At 33.0% G+C, this 25,583-nt stretch overlaps 1 protein-coding gene across 5 annotated transcripts in view; it reads right to left on the bottom strand.

Annotated features, from left to right (window-relative positions):
- The window catches only part of SHOC2 (SHOC2 leucine rich repeat scaffold protein), a 91,869-nt gene that overhangs the window by 14,503 nt on the left and 51,783 nt on the right, over positions 1-25,583 (bottom strand). For all 5 annotated transcript variants that reach the window (XM_063103525.1, XM_063103523.1, XM_063103522.1 and 2 more), the window contains 2 exons: positions 13,913-14,050; positions 701-831 (listed from right to left, as the gene is read on the bottom strand). In XM_063103525.1, the coding sequence (XP_062959595.1) occupies positions 701-831; positions 13,913-14,050 (269 nt within the window). The remainder of the gene's footprint in view (positions 1-700; positions 832-13,912; positions 14,051-25,583) is intronic.

Raw genomic sequence — 25,583 nt, 5'->3', positions numbered from 1 at the left:
CTAAAATAGTAGGTAGCAAAAGAAAGGCAAGAGTCAAAGAATAATAATGTTGAGACAGACAATTAAAAAAATAAAAGTATTATATCTTACCCAATCAATTCCTAAGCAAAATAAGGGAAAATATTTTTCTAACAGAACCAACAAAACCCAAATTAAAAATAATGTGTTAAAAAATAACAGATTTTGGTGATTGTTATATATTAAATAGGCTTTAATATTATTGTACAAACAGGCTAATAATTTGGGTTACAGGAGAGCTGCACCTAATATTAATCTTGTTAATAGTACATTCTATGTACATCATTCTTTTATGATCTTTCTACTGTACGTTTTTGTAACTGAATTGGGTGGGATAGCTGAGTTTTAAAACCAGCCATACAGCTTTTCCTTAATAGCTTTTACTGCCAGTTCCCAAAATGATATGAGAAAGATTTAAGTGGTGCTAAAGGGGACTATAGCACACTGACTTCCTCCTTGTTTTTCCCTTCTTTTCTGCATTAAAAAAAATTTAATATGTTCCTATACCCATTCTTTCTTCTTTGGGATTTTTATTTTAGTGATGGCTGTATAGCCATAGCATACTCATTATTTTAAAAATCTCAATCACCAAATTATTTACCCAACTGTAAAGATTTACTAGTTTTCCCTGCATTATATGCAGACTTGTTTCAAATACTGTTTTCTTTAATCCACTTCTTACCTCTGGTAGAGTAGAAATGTTATTGTTCTCTAAATTTAATTCTTCAAGTGCACTGCATTTTGCTAGTGATCTGGGTATTGCTGACAGTCTGTTATATCTCAGACCAAGACGACTTAAACTGGACAGGTTTCCTGTAAATACAAAACAAAAGAATTTATTTTTTAGAAAATCTGATGAGCCTCTCACTGTGACAGGCTATCTAGTGGATATTTATGAATTGCTTTGAAGTAGTATTTCAGCAAGATCATTTACTTCTTTATTTTATTTTTTGCAGTTGGCTAGTATTGAGATCCAAACCCTTCACCTTTTTGTTATTGGCACTGTGCTCGAACCAAGCGAGCTAACCGGCCAGCCCAAGATCCTTAACTTCTAGTACCAAGGAACCACACACTACACTTTATCAATTAAGATGAAATTAAAACCACTTTTGTGCTGACTTGTCTTAGAGAAATAATGAGACAGACAGCTATAAATTATTTTTTAAATGAACAATTAAAAGGTATTGGCATACTTTAACAAATTAAATCTTTAGATAAGGCCTAATTTAATTGCATCAACGTAGTGTATATTTTAAATTTATAATAATTATACCTTTTGTATCTATGTGATGATTATCCAACTTAGAATCAGTGGTTATATATAAAAATGTATATGCAATTTTGGAGAAGATATTTCCAAATTTCTAAAATGATATTATTTAAAATATAAGATGCATGATTATTTTATGAGATCAGAAAAGTTCAATATCTTCCATGAGTAAGGACAAACATTCTAAAATTTCTGTGAACAGATGGCTTGATGGCAAAAAAAAATTGCTCAAACCAAAAACAATTACAAATAAAAGTGAGTTATAGTCTCTCTTATCTAAGCATAAAGAGCTCAAGCACAAATTAGCCGTTACTGAACAAAAAGCAGAGAATTTTATTTTCTAGGCATTTTCTAGTTTTATTGCTAATAGTACATGGCAAGCTACATGTAAGCTACCTGGATGAATATGATGGGATCTGCTATAAAAAGTTCAAATCAAATATAATTTCGCAAACAATATACATTAGAAAATAAGTTCATTTTGATACCAAAAAGAAAAAAAAGGTAACTGTAATGAGGATTTAGTTCAATGTATTCCTCTATCATGGCTGATTAATTTCTTTTCTTCAAATTGCTATGGGAAAATTCCAGGTCCCACTGGCTAGATCCGGGTTCTTGGTGTCTCAAACAAAGAATTGGATGAGACATGCCAGAAATGAAAAGTAAAAGCAGTTTTATTTAGCAAAGGAAGAAGGAAGAGTACACTCTGGAGAAAACAGAGCAGACTCCAGCGAGAGAGGAGAGTCCTCAAGAACCCCCACAGTTACACTCCTGGGGTTTTAAGTCCTCTTAGTTGGATTCATGCCATTTGGTCATTGGTTGAGCCCTGAATGTAATCTCTGTCGTACTGGTTAAAGAGACTGGCACTCTAGCTGGTGGGGCTCCCTGTGTGGAATTGTCTTCGTCTCTTGGAGTCACTTCTGTGCACGTGCTTGCTTGCTCAAGGGAACCAGTTTGTCCCATTTGCAAATAATCAGTTTTTCCTTCTCTTGCTCTTGTCTCTATCTAGCATACTGCCTCAAAATTACAACTGTTGCTATGATATTCTCAATGGGCAAAGTTAAAATGCCAAATGTAGTCCTTACTTTCAAATTAAAGTTATTTCCAGTGTTAGAAATTGCAGAAGTGGATGGCGTGTCACACCTAACTTTTTGGAGACAAATATCTTGAGGCCTTTCAATTTTCAGCAACCTTCTGGTGTCTGCCCTTTTCTTTCTTTTTCCTTTAATTATTTTTTAAAAGCTGTTACATGATCAACTCTCATAGATGCAATATTACTTTAATACTTAGATATTAGTCTATAGCATAAGTTAAGCCTTGACTACAAGGGCAGTCACTATGCCTCATAACCTTTATCTAGTTATCATCCATCTGCATCTATCCCTCTTGCTGAAGAAATCAGTTACTGAAGTTTTGAGAATTGACTAGTTGCAGCTAATTTTTACCCTTCACATTTTCAAGGTAGGAATTAGTCATTGATAATAAAAAATACTCTTATGATTCTATACCGTAAGTCAAATCAACTATAATGCAGAAAAACTTAGCAATTATTTCAATTCCTTCAAATAGAATTATTCCATAGGTGTGCTATGAACATTTATATCACTTTCTTACAACAGTGTTTGGAAACCGGGACAAGAGTTTGCTGGTTCTGATTAAGATTCCAATAGGCATAAAATTGAATACAGAAGCAACAATAAAAACTACCACTTGGCAAAGACATTTAAGTTTGTCTTTATAGTGCTTTCTAAATTAACTAAGGATGCTTCACTAGTGTCTTTCTGATGACACCCTGGTGAGAAGTATCAATTTTGGAGGAAAAAAACAAACAAAAAACAGAGAACTGGATGACTTTCCAAAGCCCCAGAGAGTTTAGAGATTAGAATATAAGAACAAGAATCAAATTTGCTATTGCTATCACGCATTATGACATTGAATAAGACACAGATAAAAGTTGGGCTGGCAGAAAATAATAATCTGCTATATGATTTCGTATGTATGTTAATTATAGTCATATATAGAATGGTAAAAAAAAAAAAGTGGGGACAACCTAAATGTTCAATAGAAAAATAATTATTTAAATTGGAAACACTACAGTAAAATAGAAAACCCAAAGTATTTTATATTATCTATGTGACCATGGGCAAGTTACTTAACCTCTCTGAGTCTGTTTCTTCATCTGTAAAGCAGGGATAATGCCACATACTTGACAGGGTTGCTCTAGATATAATGTGTGTAAGATACTCAGCACCATGACTGATGCATAACAGATGTTCAATACATAATTGTTATTCTACGGTATGTATTCAGTTGAGATAAAAAATTGAATCTAAAAAACAACCTATGTCTATAGTACCAAATATAAACAAACATTCTTTGCTAGCTTTTAAGGCTCCCCATCATATAATCATACTCTACCAATCCAGATACTTAATGTGTAACTGCTGTGTAAATGGAGTGCCAAACATAAGACGTAGTCTGTCTATTCTCTGAAGAAGCTTACACTACAGTGACATAGTTTCACAAATAAATATAATACTTAGTAGATTATGATAGTGCCCTAACAGAGAGATGAACAAAATGCTTTCAATGTTTAGAGAAGGAAGAGACAACTTCCAGAAGGAAGAATCAAAGCGGCTTTATTAAAAAGATGGAAGAGTAAATCTTAGAAAGGAGAAACATCTCTGCCTCTAAGAACAAGAGGGAATGAACAAAACAAAGAAGGAAAATAAAGACATGTAGGGGTGGTAAGATGTTTGCACTCTTTACATTGCAAAGCTCATCTTCTCCATAAAGCGAAGACATGAGCTAAATTGTGGAAAAACAAACATGGTGGTGGTTTGAAGTTTTAGATAGCTATATTGTGATATTTGATAAAAAGACGAGAGGTGAGAAAGATACCTCAGAAGCAGTAATAAGAGCCATCTGAGGGTAATTAGCATGGACTTTAGCATAAACCATGTGAAGGGACTTGTCACAGTCACCAGCCAGCCAGTTAGGGGCAGAGCTAGAATGAAACTCATTTGGCTTCCTATCAAGAAATCTTTCTTCAAGATCTTCACTAATTTGCTCCAGATAGCTGTTTTCTTGTTGACAAAGAGGCATGATTTGCTTATTTTCTTACCTCCATGCCGTTTGACTGTCTATGCTACTGTGCTCATGGAACACATTTCTCTTCCATACTAAGTCTAACACATTTGTTCATGAAGACTTTCCTCACCATTCTATCAAGATATTATTGATCTCCCCATAAATCAAACTTATAGCAGCATACTGTTTTCACCGTAAGTTGGTATTCAATTACATTTGGTCTTAGGTTGTTAACGGTTTCATGGATTAGTCATCTCTCCCACCAGACTGAAAACCTTTAGGGGAGGAGCCTTGCTATTCTCTCTCTCCATAGTATTTGCATTTCTCTCTTTCCATTGTATTTTAGTACTAAGCACATGGCAGGCATTCATTCACACTTTCTTAATAATTATGGAAGCTAAAACATTTCACTATTTGTCCTCCTTTGCATTAGAAACAAGATACAGAAAATTATATGAGGCCCATAAAAATCTCTTTTCTTTGACCCAAATTTATTTTATAAAATAGCGTGTCTATAAAACACAGATTTTACTGGACATGATTTAAAAATATCAGATTTCCCTTGTCTATCTGAATATAAACTAATTAATTCTTCAACAAATATCTGCAAGAATTTTTTTCTGGGATATCCAACTTTTGAGCAGCCCATTGTTAGACACCAGCCAGAAAGAAAGTACTAATAATTCCAGCTTCTTGCATTTCTTCCACACCACACCAAATAATTTTTTAATTACAAATGCATCTATATGAATCCCTCTTACTCTCTTCTGTAGATAACCATGGTTTGTAGTCTAATATGTACCGACTGAGACTATTAGCTAAACATTTATTTACACATATACAAATACAGGGATTTTTTTTTGTTTATGTGTTTGTTTTTAGATAAGTGGGAACATTCCATATGCTTTTCCACCCATATAACAGGTCATAAAATATTTTCCTGTAAATAAATACAGATATACCTCACTCTATTTAACCATTGTAAAGTATTCCATGATATGTGTGTACCATTATTTATTTAATCGTTGTCCAATTGATGGCATTTGTCTCTAATTTTTAAAAAGGAATTCTGTAATGAACACCCTTCTGCATATCTGTGCGCATGTGAAAATACTTCTGATGTGTTGGAGGATATAGATATTTTAAATCTTGAAGGATAGTACCACAAGGCTATATCAATTTTCTTTCTGCAAAGAGTGAAGGACAGTGCCCATTAACTCACATCATTGCAAAACGGGAAGGGATGGTGTCAATATTTTATCTGTTGCCTATTCTATGCCTATGACTGATACAGCAATGGTGGTAAAGGTGGAAATTTTCCTATGAGTAGTGATCATGTATGACTACAAAGAATTTCAAAATCTTCCAATAAACTGTATGCTACTGAAGATAAAAAGAGGCAGCCAACCTTAAGAAAGAACTGGAAATAGACAAGACCATCCCTTTCTCTCCTTCATACTACTGCTTTCCCTATGGAAGAAAGCTGTTCCATTGAAATAAAATGGCTGAAGTATTCACCAAGGTGTCTTTGAAGTCTGCCAGAAGAGGAAAGGGCCAATTAATTTTGATCCATCACCAGCCGTACCTCATTCACTTACTCTTTACAGTAGAATAGTAGATTAATACAATATTTTAAATGTTTTTTATTCTCGCTTAAACCTAAAAACTTTCTGTGATAACAAAGATTAGTACAGTAACCAAATTTTAAACGTTTATCAATTCAGAAGCCCAGTATATGGAGGCTAAACTAAAAAGCTTCTACACAACAAAGTAAACAAGAAAGTGAAAAGACAACTACAGAATGAGAGAAAATATGTGCAAACCATAAATCTGACAAGGGATTAATAGCGGAATATACAAGGAACTCAAACAATGTTACAGTCAAAAAACTAATAGTCCTATTAAAAAATGGGCAAAGGACCTAAATAGGACATTCTCTCAAAGGAGGACATATAAACAGCCAACAGGTATATGAAAAAATGTTCAACATCACTAACCAAAGAAACACAGATCAAAATCACTTTGAGATATCATCTCACTCCAGTTAGACTGGCTACTATCAAAAAGACAGAGAATAACAAATGCTGGCGAGGATGTGAAGAAAGGGGAACCCTTCTGCACTGTTGGTGGGACTGTAATTTAGTACAGCCATTACGAAGAACAGCATGGAAGTTCCATAAACTACAGATCCAGCAATCCCACTACTGGGTATATATCCAAAGGAATGGAAATCATCATGTCGAAGGGAAACCTGCACTTCCATGTTTATCGCAGCTCTATTTACAATAGCCAAGAGTTGGAACCAACCTAAATGTCCATTGATGGATGACTGGATAAGGAAAATGTGGTATATATATTCAATGGAACACCACTCAAACATAGAAAAAGAATGAAATTCTGCCATTCGCAGCAACATGGATGAGCCTGGAGAAAATTATGTTAAATGAAACAATCCAAGCACAGAAAGAGAAATACTGCATATCCTCCCTCATAAGTGGGAGCTGAATTAATAAACAAACAATAAAGAAAGAGAGAGAAAGAAACAATCACAATAACATATTGAACTTTTAGAAGGAGAAAACAGAAATGTGGTTACTAGAAGTGAAAAGGGAGAGGAAGAAGGGGAGAGGAAGAAGGGGAGTGTGTGGGGGTTAATGAGAAATAAATGAGAAATTGGTTAATGGACACGAAGTATGATTACGTATTGTAATGATGAATAAGCTAACTATCCTGATTTGACTATCATATACTGTACACAACTACTGGTAGTCAACTTTGTACCCCACAAACATGTATCATCAATAATGCTTCAATAAAAAAATTTTTTTTAAAAAAAACAAATAGAAAACAAAACAACAAAAGCCCAGTAAACAGAACTAGATTCTTGAAAGTTCTCATCCAAAACCAAATAGCTTTTAAGTTTCTCACTTTAAAAACCAGAATAGACTTCAAGAATTTATAAAATAAAAATGACGTAGTGAAATTGCTACATGTACCAAGATTAGTGGTAATAAAAACGGCACCTCCAACTTTCCTGGACCTAAACTCCCCCCCCCCTTTTTTTTCGTGGGGTAGAAGGGGCTGAATTTGTAAAAATGTAATCTATGAGAATATGCTATTCTGATGGAGAAATACACATTTGCACAGGCTTTATCACTTACTTGAAACATGGCATGTTCAATGAGTCATCCACTTTTTGCCAAAACCCATTAATCTCAGCAAAATAAGTTAAAATTTAGGGATGAAATATCAAAACTCATGCCAGAAAATAACTTGACATCAGAAGTCTGGCATTTATTGTGATTTACCCTCTGCAGTGGTTTCAACCGTAACCTCTTTCAATGAGTAGTCTAAGCCACAAACTAAAACTGCAAGCTAGATATCAAGACATAGCTTGCTTTAATGTTGAGCCACCTTAACTAAGAAAAAAAATCATTGTTGCTGAGCTTCTGAACATAAATGTAGGCTGATCATTGCCAATCACTGGCATTTGGCTTTCAAGTGCTTAACTTTGTAGACTGTCCTGTGCTCAGCTTTGACAGCTTGCTTTCTTATGCTGTCAGATTTTTAAAATATGGTGAAATCAAATGGCCATGAATTAAAATTAGATGCTTTCAATTTCAGTAAATTTAATCAGCATCTTTTAGGTTAATTCAGTGTAACTTTTGAATAAGACTCTAATTCAAATGGTTTTAATCTTATTTTAACAAAGTAACAAAAAATTAATAGGAAAGATACAAAGTTCCAAAGATAAAATAATGTCAAAGGTACAATTATTTTTTCAGAAACATTAAACTAAAAAACTGAAAGCAAACTGAAAAGTACACAATACAAAAATTCTTAAATGCCAAAAACTCAAAAGAACACCACCATTACAAAAACTAGTAAAGTTATTATACATAAGCTACACTGTAATTAAAACTACTTGTTGATACAATCATAATTACTGTGACCTTTTTTTGGAGCCCAATGCAACAAAAAGAACCTCTGTGAACTGTTCTGTGCTCTAGCCTTGAAGGCAAAGTTTTGTTGCATATTTCTCTACCTCATTTTGAGAAGAAACAGAAAGTAAAATATTTTTTCCTACTTCACACCTTTTCTCCCCTGATTTCATAAAACCATCAGAGATCTCAGAAAGCTTTAAGGATATCATTTGAAACAAAATGACTTTTTTTTTTTTTTGTCTTTTTCGTGACCAGCACTCAGCCAGTGAGTGAACCGGCTATTCCTATATAGGATCCGAACCCGCGGCGGGAGCGTCGCTGCGCTCCCAGCGCCGCACTCTCCCGAGTGCGCCACGGGCTCGGCCCCATAGCTACTTCTTGAATCAGAAAATATTTATATGAAAGGGAATATACTTTTTATCCTTCAACAAGGCAAAATGTTAATCAGAGAAACTCTCTGCTATGCACTCTCTTAACTGCAACCAGCTGCACACTCCACATTTCCTTCTGTCTCTTCCCCACGTCCTTTGAGCTTTAAGTGATCCTGGCACTGCTCAGACTGGAAGTAAATGGCAGTGACACTGCCAAGGAGTGAAAGCTACTCTACGAGTGTTCAATAAAGAAGAGAAAACATCCTGGTCTGCTTGTAAAAAGAAAGGAAAAGAAAAGGCAAGTAAATGGAGTTTTGGAAAAATGATTGTGATATAAGATTTGATTTTCAGTTGTGGGTTTAAGGCAAGATTCTTTAGTCCAGGGAAAAAGGGAAAAGCAAGTAGGGCAGCTGTTGCAGGGCTAGCAGCCACTTCCAGGATAGGTGTTGGGTTTTTTGTTTTCCACGTTAAGTAATACTTTTCAAGAACTAGACTAGGATTGGGAGGAAAAAAAAAAAAGGAAAGGTATCAGGAGAACCATATACCAATTAAGTTTGCCATTGACTGTTTTGGGTGAATTGCTCTTCTCCAACAAATGAGGAGAGTCTCAGAGGTCAATTAAGACTGTTTAGATTTTTAACAAACCAAGACCCAAATGTTCAAATTTCTCACCAAACCTCAACCGTCTGTTACACAACAAAATATTAGGGATAGGAGGGGTGGAGAAACAGAAAAGAATTATTTTAATAAACATGGTAAATGACTACAATATCAAAAAAACTTTCAACAAATATTACTTACTCACTTTGTCATTACTCAGAATTAACAGTTGTATATCTATCAAAACCTATAAAAACAAATGCAATATTATTTAAATTTTTTTATTGTCAGTGTTTCAGTCCTCAATGATCTCCAATACATACTAATAATCTGACCATGAAGAATATGCCAGAACTGAGGCACATGTGTTATTCTGAGATCATATCTTAACTCCAAAAGATTAATAAAATTAACTGGTTTCATATTAATAAACACATTTTGAATAAAAGAGAGAAATATAAAATTAAGAAAACCAGGAGAAAGAAGAATACATGGAAAAGCTATCCTTTGTCAGAGAAAGTAAATCTAAATAGGACCCGAGTCCTACTTACTGGAAGATTTTATCATCTACCACTATCTATGCTTTCTGTTTGCCTGGACTATTCATTTCAGTACTTTAATTGTATCCCTCTTTGACTGTTATTTAACAACACAGAGACACAGACACATGAATAAAATATTAAATAATAAAGTGTTGTTAGACTATTTGAGAGACAGAACAGGGCTGATTGACGACCATGACTTATGTATCCATTTGATCAGTTGAAGGACCAAAGGAAGTTAAGTGTGTATTTAGGAAAAAAGAGTTCTAAACAGAAAGATGGGAAGAACAGACACCCTGAAGCTAGAACTTGCCTTATATGCTCAAAAAACAATAAAGTGTCTAGCATTTGTGATATCGTAAGAAATACACAGTGACTAAGCATCAATAAGTAGGATAAGAACATAACTTTATAAAATTTTGAATATCTTAAATTTCAGTTCTCTTGTCTGATTTGCAGTAAAGCAACATTTTGTTTTTCTTTCTAAGATTGAACAAGATTTTGAATTTTATGAAAGAAGTTATTTTTTGAAAGTGCTTTATGTGACATTCCACTGAAAAGTGATCCTGCTGAGACTATGCATTATCCTTTCTTTTCTCCTTTACTGTCCCAATAAGTTGGTTGTTCACAATTAGAAAACTTACAGACATATTTCAATGTAAGAACATACAACACAAACTAAATATGTCACAATGTAATTCAAGAAAACTGTACTGAAATAAAAATTAAACTTATAATTTGAATTGGCCCAGAGTATACTAAGGAAATGCAACCCTGAAATATCAACAATGAGAAATAAAATACAGTTCTTGAACTTCAGATAAAAAAAACAATCTTTTGGGTGGCCAGGCAAAAAGATTAAGTCACTTATAATGGGGAAAAAATGGATTGGCCTCATATATTTGTACATTAAATGCCAGAAGACAGTAGAACTACACCTTTTAGTTCTACTAAGGTCCTTGAGGAAAAGAAGTTGGACCCAATGATTTCATAACCATCCAAATGGTTCTTCAAGTATAAAAGTCACAAATATACAAGAACTATAGGGGACTACTGTTCCCATGAACTATTTTTGAGAAAAATATTACCAGATTAACTTCAAATAACCAAGAAATGACTGAGACAACTACGGCAACAGGACTGCTGATGAACATTAAGACTTAAATAAAAATGGGTATTAGTGTAACAAAGTATGATCCTTGTCCTGACAATGTAACTAAGAAAAATTTAGAGAAAAGAGACCAAAAAAAGGGCAGGAAATAGAATAAATTCACTGATTGCCACATCTGTGCCATGAGTGACATTTATGGTACACTCCACCCAGCAAAGAAGAATACATGTCAATTGCACATGGAATACTTCCAAGGTAGACAATAAAATAAATGTCAATAAATTTAAAAGGATTCAAGCTATACAACGTATGTTCTTGACCACAAAAGAATTAAATTAGAAATCAATAACAAAAAGATCCATGGAAGACTGTCAAACATTTGAGAACTAAACAACACACTTCTAAATAAGCTATAGATCACAGAAGAAGAAAAGTAAATTATAAAGTATTTTGAATGAAAAGAAAAATGCAACGTATCAGAATTGTACTTAACGGGAAATTTATAGCACTAAATGTCTTTATGAGAAGATCAGAAATGTCTCAAATCAATAACTTCAAGCTTCTACCAAAAGAAAATAGAAAAATGACAAAACTCAACGTAAACAGATGAAAGGCAATAATAAAGTTCAAAGTGGAAATCAATGAAATAAAAACCAGAGAAACAATAGGGAAAAAAATCAATAAAACTTTGAGAGAATCAATAAAATTGATAAACTTCTAACCAGGTTAGGAAAAGAAGAGGGAAGATAGAACAAGTTACACATATCAGGAATGAGAGAGGTGGCATTACTACAGATTCTATAGATATTAAAATAATAACAAGGGAATGTTATGAATAACTTTATGCCTTTAAACGTGACAACTTAAGTAAAATGAACATATTCCTTAAAAGACACACATGACCAAGTTTGCTCAAGAAGAAAGTAATAACCTAAATAGCCCCATATCTATTAAAGAAATTGAAATTGTTTCAAAAACATTCTTATAAAGAAAAATCCTGACCCAAATGGTGAGCTTTACCAAATATTAAGAAATAATGCCACTTTCATATAAACTGTTCCAACAACTGAAGAGACGGGAACATTCCCAACCTATTACATGTGGCATTGCCCTAAAACCAAAACTAGGCAAAGGTAGATTTTATAATATTATATGCAATATACTATTGATTCAAAACAAGGAAATACATTTAATTTTTTAAACTTCTACCAGAATGTATCTTTTTTTTATTATTTCTTCTTGGTAAGCAATTTCAGTCTTATTCTCTGGGTTTTAGCAAGTTCAGGGAACCATTACAAAATTGTATTTTGTTTCTTCATTATATATCTCTAATTTCTTTCTAGACGTTTTAGTCTTGACTCCCATGACTTTTTAACTTTTCATTTATTTTTTATGTATTTCTTATTTTGTATATATTTTTGATTTTTGTTCTAGATTCTAGGGGACTTCTACTTTATCCTACAGATCATTTATGTCTTCGGCTGTGTTCATTATATTACACATCATATTCCATTAAATTTGATTTAGCAAACATATTTCTAAGAACTATATTTTATTCTTTATTTCCTTTTTGTATTAGCCTGCATTTTATAGAAACAGTATATATTATCCTTTTTATGCTCTTGTTCTTCTAGGACCACTTCTCTTTTGTCATCTTGGCGATTTCAATTGATTTTGAAGAGAAAAAAGCAAGAAATAATCGTGCTTGATCCCTATTATTTTGAACCAGAAATCTGATTCTCTTATTTATATAGGAAATTTGGTAGAATATTCACTATGTATATTAATGGAGCAATTCATTATGTGTTGTAGATCAACCTGCCTTTCAGAGAGGCATCTTAAGTAAACTAGAATACTTAATCTGTTGCCATTACAAATAGTAATATGATAGAAAGAGCCATGGGCCAAGAATCCGGGAGACACACACAGGTTCTAATGACTAGCTATTACATCCAAGACTTAGCTTGCTTTTCTGTAAATAAAAAGTTGTTCCATATAACCGAACATAGTCTATTCAATTTTATTTAAAAATTCCCTAACAACTGCTTCTGTTTCAAATAATGGTAGGTAATTCAAATAAACCCTCCCATTAAAAAAAAAAAAAAAAAAACATTTTTCAAAACAAAAATCAGAAAGCTAACAAGACTTAAATAAGGATCGATTAAAGTGGTCCCTCTAGGAAACTGACAGAAGCAAACAAAAATCCTTCTAGAGAAAGATAACATCATTATAGGCTTACAATGATTTACTAATAGCTAGCACCTCTGAAATATTCATTACTAAAATTATGTAAATAAAATATAGATGTAATTTTTCCAAATAAACATTATGGTATCCTTATACCACACCAATAATTAAAAAGGCATCAGAAATTTATAAATTCCCTTTACTGTTTTAATCAATTTATGCACAATTAGAAAAATACACAAGACTATATAATTACAGAACATATCACAGTTAGCTCAATTCAACTTCCTGCAGTTTGGCAAAGTCTTTGAAACACATTTTGAACTTCAAGACATCTTTTTTCTTACCCCTCAATATTACAGATGAACAAACCTTAGACTACATTGGCCATGTTTTAAAAACTAAACTGCAATGGTTTTATCTTTCAGTTGTCTACTTTAGCAAAGTCCACACTCAATATACTAGCATACAACATTCTAAAACAAGCAAAAACAGAAAATCACTCATTCTGCAATTTAATCTATAACAATATATACATGTAATTCAATATTCTATCTTCTTTATAATCCAACCGGGCTCTTTTTTAAAACCTAATTATTTTCTTGGCCAAGAAATGGAAATGAAAAGTGATTTTAAAATACCATCTTTAGATGTTTTACTACTTAGGTAATTTTGAATTTTAATCTCTAATTTTTATTACTAAAAAGGATTAAAAAGTAGTCCTGTTAATATCCAGAAAGCCATAAATAACTATCAATATCTTCCTTCTCTTCTCATACCTATAGTATCTGGGAGGTCTAGCAGTTCATTGTGCTGCAAGTCAAGGTTGGTTATCTGTGTGCAGTTTCCAATCTCCTTTGGAAGGTGTTCAAGTTGATTGTGAGCTACATCCAGCGTAATGAGGTTACATAATTCACCTGCAAATTAACAAACCAAAAAATAAGGGTTATCAAAGAATATATTAGATAATACTTGTAATTAAGGAAGTATATTTTACAATTTTTAAACACAACTTGAAACGCAATTTTATTAGATATGCAACATCTATCTGAAAATAGCAAGTTATTTAGTAAACACTTGCATTGTAAGAAAAAACTTCATTTTTATTACATTTTCTTTCTGAAAAGGTAAAAGTCAATCACAAAATATAAAATCATTATTTCAAAATTACAACGGTGCTTGTAAATAACTACAACCTATATTATTAAATTCTTTTTAATTTAAGTAACCAATTCATTCCATAATCAAAATTATAGAGCTAATTTTTTAAACTAAATTCAGCACAATAATATCATATACATCTAGAGTTCAATTTGAGGGTTACCTTCCATACCTCAAAATATACATGCTTTCAAATAAGGCATATGTTCTGATGTTATATAAACATATAGATTGAAATTTATAAATAAAAACTGCTTTTCAATTTAAAAGCACTCTAATAGGACAGAATATATTTCTCTTTTTCATTCTGGTTGAAAGGACTGTACTAGCAATTTAGATGATTCTCAGTGTTATTCAGTCTTTAAAAATTTTTTCAGCCCACCCCCGCCACACATCCAGGCCAGCAATGGAGCCAGCTCCATACCAGGGGGTTCAGAGATAGGGGTTGGGCCAGCCCCACCCCCACCTGAAACCCGATCTTAGAATGTACTATTTACCACATGAGTTTCTTTGGGGTGTGTGACTTATCTGTTTGCATCCTTCACCAAATTTCTGCTTAGATTTTTCTAATTCATTTTTAAGAGTTATTTTTGCAATAATGATGTTAATCTTTGTGTGTTTAAAAACAGAAAGAGAGAGTAGAATAATGGTTACCAGAAGCTGGGAGGGATGGGGGTGGGGGGTAAGATTAAGGGTGAACTAATGGGGACAAAACTATGCTGTCTGCCCTAAGTGAATCACTGTGCAGTATATATGCATGTATTGAAACAACACACTATACCCCACAAAAATAAATATAAATTAAATTGGGGGAAAAAAATCTCTTCACTTGTAACAGGTATAGTACTCCTCTCATTTCTCTCTCTCTCTTTTTATCATTGTTTTTTAAGGCAGAGGATGGAGATACTGAAAAAGTAAGACATATAAACTATACAGAACTCTGAAAAAAATGGGTGTGGGGCATATTATTAAGCTACATAGTATAAACACAGGCAACAAAAGAGAAAATAAAATTTTTAAAATTGGATTTCATCAAAATTAAAAACTTTTATTTATCAAAGGATACTATCAAGAGAACGAAAAGGCAACCTATACAATGTAAGATAATATTTGCAAATCATCTGATAAGGGATTAATGTCCAGAATATAGAAAGAATTCCTACAATAAAACATCACCACAAAAATACCCCCAAGGAAACCAATTAAAAAATAGACAAAGGACTTCAACAGACATTTTTCCAAAGATATAAAAATGGCCAATAAATACACGAAAAGATGCTCAACATCACTAATCACTAGTGAAAGACAAGGGAAAGGCAAATCAGAACAATGAGAGATCACATCATACCTCTTAGGATGGCTATTAACAAAAAACAGAAAACAAGTGTTGGTGAGTATGTGAAGAAATTGGATTGCTGGTACTAATGTAAAATGGTGCAACTGCTATGGAACACAGTAGAGTTGTTCCTCAAAAAATTAAACATAGAATTACCATATAATCTAGTAATTCCACTTCTAGTTATATACCCCCAAAAACTAAAAGCAGGAACTCAAACAGATATTTGTACACCAATGTTCAGACCAACATTATTCACAATAGCAAAAAGGTGGAAACAACCCAAATGAATGCATGGATAAACAAAATGTGCTATGTACATATAATAGAATATCAGACAGTCTTAAAAAGGAATGAAATTCTGATATATGCTAAATATGAATGAACTTTGAAGACATTATGCCAAGTGAAATAAGCCACACACAAACGGACAATTATATAATTCCACTTTTATGAGGTACTTAGATGAGTCAAATTCAGAGACAGAAAGTAGGATAGTGGTTACTCAGTACCAAGGAGAAGGAGGAATGGGAAGTTATTATTTAATGGGTACAGAGTTTTAGTTTCAGATGATGAAAAGGTTATGGAGATGGATAGTGGTGATGGTTAATAATGTAGTTAATGTCACTGAACTCTATGTGTAAAAATGACTAAAAGGGTAAATTTTATGTTATGCATATTTTGTAACAATTTAAAAGATTTCTGGGACACAGCTAAGCCAGTGCTGAGAGGGAAATTTAGAGCACTAAATTTTTACATTAGAAAAGAGGAAGAGACTCAAATCAATAATCTAAACTCCCATCTCAAGAAAAGAGAAAAAGAGAAAAATAAAAATAAAGATATAAATCAATAAAATTGAAAACAGGAAAGAAAATTCATTGTTAATTAAAGCTGGTTCTTTGGGGGGAAATCAGTAAAATTGATAACCCTCTAGCAAGAGGTAGAACAGAAGACACACATTACAAATATTAGCAATGAAACAGGGGAGTATACATCTTGCAATCTTTAAAAAAGTAAAAAGGAAATATTATAAACAACTTTATAATTATAAATCATAAATTTAAAAATTTAGAAGATATAGAGCAATTCCTCCAAAACCACAATCTACCAAAACTCAACTAAGATGAAACAGAAAACCCGAATAGTACTATAACCATTAAATAAACTTTATTTGCAATTAAAGAGTTCCCTAAAAAAGAAATCCCAGGCCCAGATTACTTCATTAGAGATTTTTACTAAGTGCTTAGACAAGTCTCTTCCAAAAAATAGAACAGGAGGGAATATTTGCAAACTCATTTTATGAGGCCAGAATTACCTTGATGTTAAAACCAAAGACAGTGCAAAAAGAAAACTATAGACCAATGTTTCCCATGAGACATACATGTCAAAAATTTAGACACAAAAATTCTCAACAAAATATTAGAAAATTAAATTCAACAATGTAAAAAGAATTATACATCATGACCAAATGGGATTAATTCCAGAATATGCAAGTCTGGTTTAATATCTGAAAATCAATCAATGTAATCCACCATATCAACAGTCTAAGAGAGTAAAATCATTTGATGATTGATGCAAGGAAAGCATCGTACAAAATTCAAGATACATTCATGTTAAAAACTCTCACCAATTTAGGAATAGAGGGGGGTTACCTCAACTTGGTAAAGGACTTCCATAAAAACTTACAGTTGACTTCTGGTTTCCAGTCTGACATGTAAACATCTTGGATGTCGTCATTCCTGTCCTCATAACAAGAAAAATGATGAACAAACTAAAGATCAACAATTCTTCTTATAGCCTTCAGAGAGTGGAGAACAAAGAACCTATAGCCCCAAAACTAGAGAGAAATGCTAATACAGAGATTTAGTGCTTACCTGGAGTATAAGCAGCAGCTGGAGCCTGGTAGGGACACTTAAAGGGTAACTGACTAGTTGCTGAAGATTGAGTGAAAATACATGAGAGTTAAAAATAGCTGGGGGCACATCTTTAAGAGCACCCCCACACTTTCATGAGTTTTACCTCCAGGAGCCCCACCCCAGGTTCTCAGGTTGAAGACAAAAGAAAAACCTCCTTCTGTTTCACCCTAGGCATATCATATTCAAGCTGCAGAAAATCAAAACAAATTTTTGAAAGAAGCTAAAGGAAAAAAAAACACCTTACCTATAAAGGAACAAGGATAAGAATTACATCAGACTTCTCTTCAGAAACCATGCAAAAAAAAGAGTGGAATGAACTATTTCAAGTGTTGAGAGAAAAAACACACCAACCCAAAAGTCTGTTTCCCAGTAAATTATCCTTCAAATGTAAAGGAGAAATAAAGACTCTCTCAGATAAAACAAAAATTGAGAGAACTTGTCACCAGTAGAACTGCCTTGCCAAAAATGTTAAAAGTTCTTCAGAAAGAAGGAAAATGATAAACAGTACGTTATAAACTTGGATCTACATAAACAAAGGACAAGTATTAGAGAAAAATAAAGATAAAATTTTTATTTACTCTTAATTGATCTAACATAAGTTTGTTCACAGTATTAACAGCAACTATACAAGGGGTGATTATAGCTTAAGGATAAATGAAATGAATGACAACAATGACATAAGGGTCAAGAGGGAAGAAATGGGATTATTATGTTATAAGGTATCTACATTACCTACAAAGTGGTATAGTCTTATTTGAAAGTAGACTTATATTAGTTGTAAATGTATACTGCAAACTCCAGGATAAACACACACAAATTAAAAGAAGTATACTGATCTGCTAAGGAGAGAGATAATGAAATAATATAAAATGCTCACTGTTTTAGTCCGTTTGTGTTGCTATAACAGAAATACCTGAGACTGGGTAATTTATAAGGAAAAGAGGTTTATTTGGCTTATGATTCTGGGACAGCTGCATCTGGCATGGGCCTCAGGCTGCTTCTACTCATGGTGGAAAGCGGCAGGTAGCTGGCAGGTACAAGCAGATCACATGGCGAGAGGAAGCAAGAGAGAGAGAGAAGGTGCCAGGGTCTTTTTAAGCAATGAGTTCTCATGGGAACTAATAGAGGGAGAACTCATTAAGCCCCCCTCCCCCAGGAAAAGCATTAATCCATCCATGAGGGATCCGCCCCCATGACTCAATCAGTTTCCAACACTGCCACATTGGAGATCAAATTTCCACATGACTTTTGGAGGGGACAACACATCCAAACTCCATCACTCACTTAAAACCAGAGAAGGCAGGAAAAAAAGTGGAAGACCAAAAAAAGAAAAAAAGAACAAGTTCAACTAATAGAAAATAGTAGCAAATTTAGTTAATAGCACTTTAACTAAATCAACCAAATCACATTTAAATGTGAATGTTCTAAATGCACCAATTAGAAGACAGAGATTGTCAGAGTGGACAAAAAAATAAGACCCAACTATACTCCTATGTCACCTTCAAGAAATCTACTTTAAATACAAACACAGGTAGATTAAAAGTAAAAGAATGGAGAAAGAAATACAATACTAACATTAATAAAAAGAAAGCTACAATGGCTATAATTCCAAACAAAGTAGACGTCAAAGCAATGAAAATTATCAGGGACACAGAAAGCGTTACATACTGATAAATGGGACAATTCTCTAAAACATAACAATCCTTAAAGTGTATGTACCTGCTTGTCTCCTCCATGTCTAGAACATGGCTTAGTACACAGCACCATGTTAACTGAAAGAATAAATAAAGATAACTGAAGAAAATAAAATTTGAAGTCTAATACTCTTCATGCCAGAATAAAACATTTTTTTATCTTTGTCTTTGTCATCACCTTTTCTGATAAATAATAATTGTTGTTTCACTTTCCGCTAACTTCCACTAGTCTAAAGGAAGGTATACAAATCCAAAGTATACAGGAAACAGGCAAATAAATAAGGAAATTTGACGGAGATTATGACTAACTTTAGTCCTTAAGGAGCAACTGTGACTCAATTCACATTATTGCAACACTGCAGAACTTCCCAATCTTGGCACTATAACATTTTAGACCAGATAATTCTTTGTTATAGGAGGCTGTTCCATGCATAAGCAAATCCCTGGCCTTTACCCATTAGATACCAATAGCATCTCCCCCCACCATCACCACAAGTCATGACAATCAAAATGTCTGTCTCCAGACATTGTCAAATGCCCTCTGTTGAAACACTGCCAAATTGTCCCCAGCTGAAAATCACTGATCTGTTAGAATGAAAGTTCAATATGTCCAATCGTCATATTTTTCAAGAGAAGCTTGAAAAGAAAATTTGGATTTTCATATCAAATCTTCTAATTCTTAAATGTTAGTTAACTAATTCATAGGTTAAAGCAGAACAAAACACTGTGTTAGCAAACACAGCTGGGCTTTTTTCAGTACTCAGGACACCAGTCTGACACCTCTGCACACAGAAACATCATCTTAGTACAAGAACTTGCCTATTGCTATCTGATACTAAAATTAAAAAGTGTTTTTAAAAAGCAGAATATAATCGCCTAGACTCAAATTTTGTCGATTAGTAAGTTAAATCTCTTGATTTGTGTAAGTCACCGTATAACTGAATTATTTTGAGCAATATATTCTCTCTAGAAAATTATCCTTCAGCACTACAACTCTCTGCTAAGTCAGGAAATCATGTTAGTACTAACCCATTAAGAACAGTGTCATCTAAGAACACTGACACTTCTTTCTCACAGTCTGGTAATTCGTAAAGGTTTTGAAAATGCTTAAAACCCAGGAAACACGATTTAATTTTTTTAACTGCATCAAAACACAAAAATAACAAGATTTTAAAAGTTGGTCTATTACTCTATGAGATACGATCAACTTATAACTAAAATTATAAACTATTCTAAGTTAAATTTGAAATGTTTTTTAGATTTTCCCCTAAACCCCTGTATATCTCTTAAGAACTTTGGATTTTCTTCAGTCCAATAACTTCAGAGAAGTTTATCATTTATAAAAACATAGTTTCCCTAAAAATTTGAGATATTTTCAAAACCAATTCAAAATTTCCTGTTTAAAGCAATTAATAAAATATTTCTATAGTGTGAAAAAAGTATTTTAAGATCTCGCTTCCTTAGAGTAATTCTTATAACTGCCCAAGCTTTCCTTGCTCATATCAAATAATAAAAAATATTTGAAAATTTTAAACATATGATAAATTCTGCACCAGACAACACTGTACCAGGATGAGAGCCTGTTATAGTTAACAAAAAATAAAATATTAAATATTTAAGCAGTTAAAATATTTTTATACCATTTACTATTTCTATATTCTTTCCAGTTATATAATACTTTTAAACATTTGTTTCACCATATACTATCCAGATATTATAAAAAGCAAAACAAAATATAAGTCTGCCTCAGGTGGCTTAAGTTTACACATAAATGTATATAGTATAGACACATATACAAAGTGATGGATAATAACAAAGCGAGATTCTGGCTGGGTGGATTGGGGAAATCCAGTCTTTAAAAGACGAGCATGAACTATATAGGTTTTCCAAGGAAAAGAAATATGTGGGAAAGAAAGAAGGCCAAAAAATTACAGGCTCAGCAATTTCATTGCTAGGTATAATATATTCAACTAGAAATGAGTCCATATGTTTACCAAAAAACTTTTATCACTATAACATAGTAGCACTATTTATATTAGCCCGAAATTAGAAACCACTAAGCAACAGTAGAATTGATAAATTGTGGTATATTCACACTACTGAATATTATTTCGTAATGCAAATAAACAATCTCTAACTATATACACCAATACAGATTAATAATGCCAAGTGGAAAAAGACACAGAAACATACATAATGATTCCATTTATATAAAAATAAGTGAAATTAATGTTTATTTGTAGAAGTCAGTATAGTAGATTACCTTTGATGGGAATAATGACAGAAAAAGGGGCTTCTTGGGTGGTCCTGATGTTCTATTGTTTAACTTGGATGCTGACAGTTTGCAAACAATCACTGCATTGTACTTTATGGTATGCGTACTTTTGCAGACTGTATGCAAAACTTTGTAAGCATGTGACAATCTCCTATATCCAGACAACGAAGCATGCGGGACATACCTCTTCCCAAAGGTGATAATACTGACTAGGCTCATAATGGGATTCTTCCTGCCATTTCTCCAAGTAAGATAGTCTCCCACATTACACTATTACACCCCTTTTCATTTCTGGGATATCATATAATACAGAAAGGCAATGTTCAGCATGCAAAAAGAAGAGCCATTTTAGGAGGAGAAAAGTTTTATTTTTTTCTCCCCTTCGAAAACTTCAGTAATTAAAATGTTCAAATACCAAATTTCTGAGGATTACATCCTATTTTAAAATATTTGACCTTCATTAATTATATTAAAATATTTTTACATATGGCTGTGTTCAGATTAGAAGCTTAATGAATATTTGATTAAATAAATGACAAAACTATATCTATGGGGTTTGGTTTAACCAATAACAAAGGAATATTATTATACAAACATGAATATACTATGTTTCTAAAACTTAACAGAACATAAATTATTGCTATTAAGATCATTAATTCATTCACTCAGATAAAACAATTCTTACTATGTGCATTCTCTTTGCGGGTACAAAACTGGGCACTGAAGAAACAAGGAGACTACAAACTTAAAATTAGTAAGAGACTACATGTGATTTGAGAGAGACTTAGAGAGGGTCTTTGCTCCAAATAGGTCCTTCATTGCCTGCTTATAAAATTTCACCACTAAAGAGCCATTCTTTCGGATCTTCAAGGCCATTCATAGTCAAGGTTCTTCATTCATTTATTCATTAAAGAAAAACTTATTGTGCACTTAGTGGAGATTCAGCAGTGAACGAAAGTAAGTCTCCATTTTCATGAACCATACACTGTAGTGCACAGGAGTGGGGAATTAGAAAATAAGGAAATAAAGTGTCAGGACATGATAACTGCTGTAAACAAAAATAAAATGGGGAAAGGAAGTTGGAAATGTGAGTGTTGGGGAAGGATGGTGTGAAAAAACAAGGATATGCATGTTTGAACTGAAACTCAGTGCATGGGAGGGGAAACAGAAAGGAGGAGGGGATAGCCCCTAATGACCCTACCTCATGAATAATTGTATACATTGTATAATTATAAATCTAAGTTGCTACATGGTAAAGGTGACTTTATAGTAATTTAACTGCCTAGCAGGACAAAATTCAATAACACTTTTCAGAGGATAACAGAATCCACAGTCATTACAATATCATCCATTTATACTACCCAATCAAGAATTACTAGACTGACTTCCATTTCTGGCCATGATACAATAGAAAATGAACAGAATATGAGAAAATGGTTTGTAAACAGTAGACAACTATACATGACTGTGTTCCCTGATAACCCAGGAAAACTATATGAGCCCTTGCCCCAGCTTACTGGAGGCAGGTTCCAGGTCACAAAAAAGCAGGGAAGGAATACTGAACAAAGGCCAACAGTTTCACAGAGTTGTGGCAAAAGATCTGGGTTTAGGAAGGCCAAAGTGGCAAGAATTTGGGTGGCAGAATTTGAGAGATAAGAGAGCAGCAAATAGAGTGATTTGTGCAATCTAAAAGTCCCTTTCAGTTTTTGCTCAAATTTTGGATCTGCATATGTGTGAAAACAAATTGCCAAAGGCCAACCAGCAGAAAAATGGCAATCCAAACAACCCCAGCAGTCACAGGACACTGAATAATTTGAATTCCTACCAGCCAGAAAAGACCTCATAATATACAGTACATCAAGGAGCGTTCTCAGAAAAGTATCACCTTAGTAGTGGGGCAAAATTAGATATAAGGCTGCTGAAACCATAATAACAAAGCTTAAAAGTAAGCCACACAAGAATCCAACTGACTTCAAAGTAACTTAACTGTATGCTAGAACAAACTCCAGCATTATTTAAAGGAATACAAAATCTAAGACCCCAAAAATGTGAAAATTATAATGCTAACATTCAATTAAAAATTACCAGGCATGAAAAGAAGCAGGAAAATATGACCCACAACCAGGAGAAAATATTCCTTAGCAAAATAAAAGATGATAGAACTAGAAGACAAAGATATTGAAAAAAGCTATTAAAAATGAGCTCCCTATGGTCAAGAAGACAAAAGAAAACTTGAACAAAAATGACACCCAAACAGAATGTATAGAGGTGAAAAATACAATATATGAAAATTTCATTGCATGGGAGTAACAGTAGATGTAGAAGAAATGATATACAGCAATAGAAAACAATCTAAAACACACATGCACATAAACTAGAGAATCAATAACCTAAAAGACACTATATAGAGGTCTATATATGTGTTACAAACCCAGAAAATAGAAAAGAAAGAGGCCAAAAAGAGAGAAAAGTCACAAAAAATAATGGTCAAAATTTTTTTCAATTGTGATGAAAACCATAAACCCACAGAAACAAGAGGTTCATAAATTCCAAGATAAGAACCGCAGAACTCTTGCCAGAAACTAGGTAAGCCAGAAGAAAATTAAGAGATATCTTTAAAATACTGGTGGTGGGGATGGGGTGGGGAAGGAAACTGTCAAACTAGGATTCCATACCAAGAAAAATACCTTTCAAAAATGTAGGCAAAATAAAGGCTTCCAGACAAAAAAAGCTGAGAAAATTCATTAAGAGCAGATATGCACTACAATATATATTAAAGGGAGTTCTTTGGGCAAAAGAAAAATGATATGAAACAGAAATTCGGATATACAAAAGAATAAAAAGTAACAGAAATGGTAAATATAAAAGATCTTATTTAGGGGTCATTTTAAAATCTCTTTAAAAGACAGTCAAAAAGAATTCTAGCATGTTAAAAAGCACAGAAACCAACCTAAAATAATTCATAGTAAGTAAAGCTTGAACAACTTGAGCAATAAAATGTATAAAAATATTGGCTTATAATCCATAAAATGAAAAAAAAAAATCCAGAGTGATATAAATGAATGAATGAATGAGAAAGGACAGCTTTTCCTTATGGAAGAATTCCAATAATAAATGCAAAAGGAATGGAATGAGGAAAATTAAAAAAAAAAAATCACCATTAGGATATAGTAGTGATTGTTACAGGGAAGATCCACCAGTGAATGCTAAAATTAGTAAGATTAAGGAAAAACAAGATACTTTGCATAGTCTAAAACCAGCACCTCCCAAGATAACTATTAATTGAAAAGAAAAAAATATTAACTTTTTAGAAGCACAGGAGAAATCATATTAACCAAGTGGTCAAGATCAAAAATCACCAGTAATGAGACATTATGTATCCTTTGATATAAGTCACTTGGCACCACAATTGCCACTGCAATAACACATAAACTGAAGCTAGACATAAAAAAATCATAGAAACCAAAAATGAATGACATACTGAAAAAAATCTGGGCAGTACTCTTCAAAAGTATCAATGCCATGAAAGAAAAGGAAAAATTTTCAGTCTTTCACACGGTCACAGATTGGAAGAGACCACGGACACATGACTATTAAACGTAAGGTGGTATTCTGGAACAGAAAGCAGACATTAATGGAAAAACCCATGAAATCAAATGAAATTTACAGTTTAGTTAAGAGTAGTGTACCAATATTAATTTCTTGGTTTTGATCATTATACAATGGTTATGTGAGATGGTAATATGAGGGGAAGTTGGGTGAAGGGTATATGGGAACCTTCTGTACTGATTTTGCAACTTTCGTGTAAGTCTAAAATTTGTTCAAAATAAAATATTCAATCCAAAAGGAGGCATGAAAGGGAAAAAAGGAATGGGTAACTGTCAGGCAGCATAAAAATACAAGACCTAACTATATGTTATCTACAAGAAACCATTTTAAATATAAAGTCACAAAGAGATAAAACTAAAAGAATGGAAAAAGATAGACAATGCAAGCACCAGTCAACAAGGAAGATGGAGTGGCTTTATTATATCAAAGTAGAATTTAGAAAAAAATAATACCAGGATT

Source organism: Cynocephalus volans, chromosome 7 (genome assembly GCF_027409185.1).
Source record: "Cynocephalus volans isolate mCynVol1 chromosome 7, mCynVol1.pri, whole genome shotgun sequence".
NCBI lineage: Eukaryota > Metazoa > Chordata > Mammalia > Dermoptera > Cynocephalidae > Cynocephalus > Cynocephalus volans.
The sequence above is the reverse complement of the archived record's forward strand: the minus strand, read 5'-3'. Positions and strand labels throughout refer to the sequence as shown.